At 38.8% G+C, this 8554-nt stretch overlaps 1 protein-coding gene across 1 annotated transcript; it reads left to right on the forward strand.

Moving 5' to 3' along the window:
* Positions 1-6991: 6991 nt before the first annotated feature.
* Positions 6992-7941, forward strand: LOC137280874 (putative ankyrin repeat protein RF_0381). Its single transcript, XM_067812070.1, has one exon. It carries the CDS (start codon positions 7060-7062, stop codon positions 7939-7941), a length of 882 nt encoding a protein of 293 aa, XP_067668171.1. The 5' UTR covers positions 6992-7059.
* Positions 7942-8554: the final 613 nt, after the last annotated feature.

The following is an 8554-nucleotide window of genomic DNA, read 5'->3' on the forward strand; positions in this document are numbered from 1 at the left end:
AATTTTGCATGACCATTGAAGCTAGGTGTTCTAGTCATCAATCTCTTTTCCTTTTGGGTTCTTTTGATAAAACTGAATTATCTGACACTGTTGCCTCTGCTCACAATTGCTGCAAAAATATATCAATAGTGCTGCTGACGACTTAACAGGTTTTAACACAACAGCTGCGTGCACCAGTCTGAGAGATACTGGGTATGAGCGTTACAAGTGCATGCAATAGCGACAGCTGGCATTACACGCACACTTTCAACAGCTGCCGTCAAAGTGAGTATAAGTTTTTAAATCTCCTGTGAGTTTTCCGTAATCCCATGTCCCGTTCTGTCATTGGGTTGTCAATAAGCTGCTAATGCGCAGATGGTGTTTAGCGTGCAGCACGTAGTGTTGTACACTCTTTATTCACTGTGGCTTGCACCTTAAAACACAAAACAGTTTGGGATCGCTCTGTGGGAGACAATGGGCGATCGTTTTGAATTTATCTTCCCTTCATAAATCAGCTATGAGTGCTGATCCGGACGGTCCAGTCTTAAACTGAGAGCGCATGTCGTAGGCGCGATGTGAGACGCACTTGTTACCATTACCCTCAGCGACAGTTAACCAGTATGGCCTTCATCTTCACCGGTAACGTTCACGCAGCTGATTGGACAGAATATCTTTTCCCTTTTACGATGATATATGAAGTGTTATGTCCTAAAATATTTATTCCAAGATTCTATGATACACCTGGGATAGGAATGACTGCTTTTTTGCAAGTATGAATCACGAAATGGCAGTTCGAAGCGAGGCGGTGGAATCACAGAAACATAGACCATAGAGCTACACGCACGTCATATATATTAATAGAGTATGACGCACGTGTAGATCTATGGTGTATGTTTAACCTACAATGCAATATCGGGTTCCTGTGGATGAAATCATCTGATCGTTTTCGGTTCATGTTTTGTCGTTTTGTTGACGTTTTGCAATCGGTTATCTAAGTCTGGCTCTAGATGTCTCAGTATCACACATTTAAAGCTTCAGTGTATTTTCAGTTTATATGTACTCAAATCGTTTTAGTATTACGACCGATATGGCTGCATTCATGGAATTTACAACGGCGGGGAGCTGATGCGGTGCGCAAAATGTGAATTTCTAATATAATAAATGGTACTGTTAAGCGTTGTCAGCATCAAATGGTTTACATTTTCCTGCAGTGTCTACATACATCTTGTCTTCACAATGATCAGATCATTATGATAGTCATAAAAAAGCTCATAGTTTATTTTTAAAGCTCGCTCTTATGTTTTGTTGCATTAAATTGATTTTTCAAATTCTAACACGAATATATCAATAAAGTCAATATCTTTTCCCACTTTACATTGTATCTGCACTGTACAATGTTGTAATTCCACCTGATTCTTTGTATGAAGGTGCATGTGAACTTTTATATTACATTACACCCAATGCACATTGTACTATCAAATTTGTAATAACATAAATAAATGCATAAACATATCTTCATATGATACTTGTGGGGTTAAATTCGATTTTATATCATCTAAAACATATACTTTGTTAATAAACACATTTTCTGTGTTAATCACTAAAAAACAGACATAACCTAAACTTTTCTTTAAGAACTGTTGAATGAAAATCGGAAAGTTAGATAGTTATAGTTAGATAGTAAATTGTCTGTCATGGGAAATATTTTGCCAACTTAATGTTACCAAAACAAGAAACATATGAAATATATTTCTATCATACACATCCGCTTGGGCGGTCAGAATTATATGCTGTTCGTTGAGAGAAATCTCTGTAAATGACTATTTATATTAAGAGCTTTAAGTGGTGTTAAGCGTTTGTAACAAATCAACCAATAAATTCACATATATAACATGAATCACAATACTGACTGGTGGACATATTTTTCAAGGGGGAAATATTTTATTTCAAGGTATGATGGCATTGATAATTGATAATTCTGATGCAGCCGACTAATTGCTTGGATAATAGGTGTATGACACTTGTATATGTAAACATAAAAATATACACTAGTGTCAGAATTTAAAACCAAAATGTATTCAGATGAGTGAGGAACTGCTGCTCAAAACGTGATATATACATGTTTCTAAGTAACTGTTACATTCTATACAGAATTTTTTCAATTGTCAGGGATGTGTAATAATCATAAAATCTCGATAAAGAACTTCCAGGGCATGCTCGTTCGCCGGAGGTGTAGCCCCGATTTGTATTTATTGAGTCGGTGGTTGTATAGGAACTATTTGTAAGCTTTTCATGTGGCAATCGTTAAAGAATTACCGTTGGGAACAACATAAGGGCTGATAACATATAAAAAAGAATTTCCATTACTTCACCGATGCTACGACATCGGTTATTAGTGTTATTATGATTTATATTACTCGAATCCTTTGTGATGTTTACATAAACATTGTGCCACCTCTTCAATACGTGATTATCTTGGCTGCAAGGTATTACAAAATTCATTCAGCACATAGAAGAATGATTGATTCTGTGTGGTTAGACAATGCATTAAAAGTAACTTACAGTTAATTACTAAACGTGGTGTTTTACTAGTTCTACAAGTGCCACACACCCCTTGTGAGATGTAATGTCGTGCTCTCTTCCAATAAATTACCTTTGTCTTTGTCTTACTTTATAAAAAAAGAAACCGCGGCGAGTCCAAAAAGAAGAAATATGCAACATGTACCGAACAAATTAAGACATATATCCCTGGATTCATTTTGGGAGAGTACTTGGATTTATTTTTTTTTGACAGCCTCTGCTTTGAACAAGTCAGGTCAATATAATCTTGGACTTTAGTAATATTTCTTACATTTATATCTAGTTCTGACGGAACGGAACAGTACATGAATTACTTTCAGGTCACCTTCCGTGGTATGCGAAGTTCACTATGTAATATTATTCAAAATATTTGCATGCTTGTAGGGCATTTAGCTGTGTCTGTGTACTTAATAACTCAAACATAATGTGTAGAGGGAGTCTTGAGGACTTTAGTTTGCCCCAGGAGTGAACAGAGCTTGAGAAGACATCATGAAAACAGTAATTTGTACAATGACGAAGAGAATACTAACAAATCCAAAGTACCAAATTCTTTTCTTTTACAGATCTTCAAAAGTCCGTGAAGAATTTAAACATGTTGTGCCACGTCTTCCTTTACGTAATATTTGGTGAGTAATTTGTGTTTATTTTGGGGTTATGACTTGTGCATGTTGTGCTGTGGTAAATAATCTATATTCTGGGTAATCATTGCATTTTACAACAAATAAGTATAAACGACATTAAGATAATGCCCACAGTTTGATCACAAGTAATGTCTCTGTTTCAGTAACTCAAGGAGTTAAGAGTGAGGTGTGTCCCTTGGGTACATACGGTGACATCTGTGATAAAAACTGCAGTACTCACTGTGCACCTTCTTCTGACCGGGCCGTTCACTGTGACCAATTGACTGGAAGATGTTCAGAAGGATGCTACAGAGGTTGGCATGGGGACCAATGTAATTTCCGGTGCAGCAGCAACTGCCACAACGAGGTCTGTGAACGACAACGTGGAAATTGCGTGGAATGTAAAGCGAACTATTCAGGAGATTATTGTGAGACATACGAAGGTACGTGGACTGAAGACTAATATTTATCTAGTTTTGTGTGTTTATTTAATGATAACTGTGGTAGTTTACGGGTGGGTGAGGTAGAATGAAAGATGGTCGAATACTGGACAATTCCTTTATCCAGCACATCATATCAAAATATAGCACATCAATATATTGGGTGACATAGATAATAAAAACAAATAGTACATAATTACGAACACATTTCAATACTATCACATTTAAATACACAATAAGTCTGATCTGCCTTGAGACATTAAACTATCTCTCAATAGTTGAGACGCTGTCATATCAGTTTGGAATGACACATTGTTCTCTAGTATTACTTCTTTACATATGTACATAATTGGTTCTGTATCACCTTGAACATGTCTGTCGAGGCGGTTTGGACACACATATAAATATGCATTATAAGAATTGGTCAGCATATCATCAGTGACATCACACATAATCTAGTACGTGTTAACGCCCACACTGGTGATATTGTCACTATTTATGTGGAGAGACACACACATGACTAGAATCATATATATTTATATAGCCAGGCTTACTGTCAGTGTAACGAAGTGTGGCCATAGCATTCATGTTGGTTATGTAAATTACCTTAATGTCAGGTTACACATGTTACGCAGGATAAACATTTCTATTTAGCATACATAGCAAGTCTCTTCAGGACCACACCACAAAGGTACAGAACTAGCACGCTCCTGTTCTGGGGGATATTTTATCAACAAAGCATACCAACACAGTATAACAGTATCATGTTGCTTGACATCGTGAGAACATTTTTACATTGACATTTCGTTGAAATCTTTAACAACATACAGAGACTTTCAATAAGGAAATGTTATTCCAGATCAAAATGTGCTATGTGTGCTCAAGGTCGCACTTTTCGCATTGTTGAGGCACACACATATCATTTTACACACACTTTTTAAAAAAGTAGGGGATCCTATGCTTTCAAGTCTGGTAGAAAGAAACCCCATTGAGGAACCTTACAATGACATTCGTCTTTTGTATGCAGCATCATTTCACGTTATCACCACACACAAACACAATGCATGGGAAACACGTGCACAACGCAGCCTCCTACATGTCCATGGGCCGTCATTTTTCAGGCAGGTCGATAAATCACTATAATCACATTTTGTCCGATACTTTCCTTGCATCTGTGCATTGTCGGGTTTTCAGGGTCACATCACACACTACTGACTGAAAATTGTAAACCTGAAATTTTCATGTCATACTCCAGTCACCTAACAAGGGAGATAACTGAACGAACAGTTTTGCCTTGAATGAAATCCATGTGGTGATGCATTCTCAAAACATCTATTATTGTTGCATCAACATTGATTCAATCCCAAATATATCCCAATTTCTACAATTGTACGATGAAAGTACAGTTCCCCTACTTTCTTTGAAGAGTATATCATAATCATACAATCCAACTATGCTTTCATTATGAAGAGTCTTGCTTTATTAGAATTAAGGGGATTATTTTTCAGGAAGTTGTCAAAAGAAATGTGAAAAACAGACGGTACAACAGAATGCCTCAGCACCTGTGGTCGCGATACTCGCCTCCGTGTTCGCCGTTGTCGTTGTCATACTCATCATCAGCATCATACTAATTGTTCACGCACTCCGAAGAGGGTATGAATACACTTCACTCAAACTTCACTCAAAGTTGCCTTTCAAAGATTAGATGATTAGTTTTGGTTAAGTATGGCTTTACATGCGTGTGTATTGTGTGTAAGTTGGTAATGAACAGCACCCGAGACTCTCAACTGAAGGATTCCAAAGGGATGGGGTTATTTCTTTCCAATGTAATGTGTCGGCAAATGCACAATACATGTATCAAAGATTACCCTTTGTTGTTCCCTTCTCATGATGAACAGTAAATTGTGATCAAGTGACCGGTACACGAAATATCAAGTTTGGTTCAAGAGGATTTTTTTATCGTTGAAGATCCATGCATATCATGACAGGGTCAAAGTCAGAGTCAGTGTATTAGTTGATGCATGTCATGGTTACCCAATATTATAGGTCCATGCTCATGATGTCAATCACGGGATTATTGAGAAAACCAACATGACAATTGGTTTCATGTTAACTGACTGCTGTTTTGTTGCAGATGTGTGTGGTTACAACCAAAACGTAAATTGGGTAAGATACTGAAAACACTTTTATGGTCTCTTCACCTATAACTAACTTTTCCAGGAATCAACTGACACAAAGATGTACAGAGAAAATGCACGATGTTCTCATGTTGTACCTTCACTCAAATTTAAAAGAAGCTGATAATGTCTTTACTGTAGAGTGCTGTAACAACTCACCTGTCTTGTCCTGTCCTGCTTTACACCAAATAGATATTCCTAATCAGGTAAGTATGCTGGTGATGTCGATTATATCCGAGTTTCTCAGACATTTGTTTTCTTTGTTTTCTATTTTCAGGCTTGGACGAAGTGAACGGTCAGGATCAAGAGCTCCTCGCTGCTGGTGGTAAGAATATGGGATCTTCGTCTTATATCAGTATCAATTTTAGACAGAATAGTTTCCATAATCTAAAACAGTTGAGTTGTGCATTCGGACCAGATAAATATTCCAGACCAGAGAAGTATCCGGATTTCATGTTTGTATCATATTCAGGTGGCAGGAATTTGCTTAATTTTTTGGAAGTTCTGGGTTTGATGTATACTACAGAATGGGGTGTAGCGTTGTCATGTTGTAAGTTGTACAACTTCCATTGAGGGATTCACTTTAACAAGCATCAGGTTATTGAATTGATCGAGCATAATCTATAATATTGCGATCTAGGGCATTTGTTAACATTTGTTCTGCCATTCACTGAAGTGCTTAGTACATAACACACAATAAAACAATACTCGCATGACTACGCATGTAGCGATTGGGAGGTTGCACTCTCTGTGATACATGTGACCCCCAGTAGTTCTTTGCGTTTGATATATAGTCATTTGATTGTCTGGTTCCTCTACATAGGGCATGGGAACCATTTACTGAATAATTACTATCCTTTATATGCACATCTTGAGTTTCTGATGATACCGACAAGTCTTGATTGTGCTATTCTGAACAATTGTTGTCATTACTGATTTATATATTACTCAAGGCTATTTCGCCTTTTACGTTAAATCCCGTTGTGTTCAGGTTTTATATCCCTTCGAAACTTGGTGTTTAGCAATGTCTAATGAAAACTGTGAATAACACTTCGCACGATATATTTGTTATGAACCGTGTTGCAAATGTGTGAAATGTGTCATATGTAAGACCGGCAGCATTTTCTTGGTATTACAGGGGTGAACCGCATCCAGAATCAGAACAATGACCTTATAGTCGCCTGCAAACAAGGCAACCTAAAGCGAGTCGGAGACATCTTGGACCACAATCTGGAAGACATCGACAAGCACGGGGAAGGCGGCATGACACCGGTGATGTGGGCAGCAAGAAGGGGACACAGAGAACTGGTTGACTTACTCGTGAAGAAAGGAGCTAACCTGACACTCATGGACGATGCCCGTAACAACATCCTTTACTGGGCATGTTATGGAGGTCATTTAGCAATGGTGAAACATATTCTCTCAAAGGACATAGTGGACATCAATGGAAAAGGGACAGACGGGAGAACCCCATTGATGTGGGCAGCACGGGAAGGGAATAACGGGATGTTTCTGTTACTTGTAAGTAAAGGGGGTATTCCTTCACGAGTGGACGCAGATGGAAACAACACGCTTCATCTCGCATGTTGCGGTGGGAATGAGAAGATTGTGGACTACATCCTCTTACATGAGAATGTGGATATCAATGGTAGAGGAGAGTCTGGGAGGACTGCGTTGATGGTGGCAGCATGCAGAGGACATGGAGAGGTATTTGAACAACTTGTGGGAAAAATGGCTGATTTCACTGCAGCTGATGACGCTGGTAACAACGTCCTCCATTCGGCCTGTCTGGGTGGACATAAGGATAGTGTGAGCCGTGTCCTGGAACAAGACAAGGTAGACATGAACAGCCGCGGTCAGTGCGGTAGGACACCACTGATGATGGCAGCCAGGAATGGTGATAAAGAAATATTTGACTTACTTGTGGACGTAGGAGCTGATGCAACACTAGTGGATGATGACAGAAACACCATCCTTCATCTTGCCTCTGAGGGAGGGAATCTACATATGGTGGAGTACGTCCTCGAGAAGATGAATGTAGACATCAATGCCAAGAACAAGCGTAATGAAACAGCTGCCATGCGTGCGACAAGGGGGAGTGATGTGAGCAATCTGCTTGTGGAAAGTGGTGGCGTCATAGAGTGACTGAAGGACTGGCGGAGAACTGACAGGATTTAAAACATAATCAATGAAGTGGATGTCCCTGGGAAATAAGATTCCCCGTGTGATGCTAAAACCAACGCAGTCAAGCAGGACCTCATGAGATACAGAATCTTTCGATAAATATGAGTGTGAAGGAAAGTTCTATTGATACTGGTAAACTCATATAAGATGATCCACGACCTGACAAATGACCCCAATTTGCATCTTCTTCATGATACTCCGTGGTGTGTGGGGAGCTCGGATGATGAATCTTAAAACACTAAACATGGATTACATGAAAACAAAACGTCCTCTCGACACTGATCCTGATCATGATGACCAGGCATAGCTGGTGATGTGAAAAACATTAGACTTTTGCGTTCAGGGTCATTGCTCATTGAGTGCAGCAAAAGGCAACAAGCAACTAATTTGATGTTAACTGAAATGTTCGTCGGCATTCCGGTATCAGTCTCTCCTCACAGAACACTTAACACCAGCAAAGGATTTGTTAGAGACAGAGATCGATTGTTCGCTGTCATGTCCGAACTTGATATTGTTTCGGAAATGAAAGACCAAGGAGTTATTTACGTCAAGCGTTTTACAACACGCAAAAACC

The sequence above is a fragment of the Haliotis asinina genome, chromosome 4 (assembly GCF_037392515.1).
Source record: "Haliotis asinina isolate JCU_RB_2024 chromosome 4, JCU_Hal_asi_v2, whole genome shotgun sequence".
Taxonomy (NCBI): domain Eukaryota; kingdom Metazoa; phylum Mollusca; class Gastropoda; order Lepetellida; family Haliotidae; genus Haliotis; species Haliotis asinina.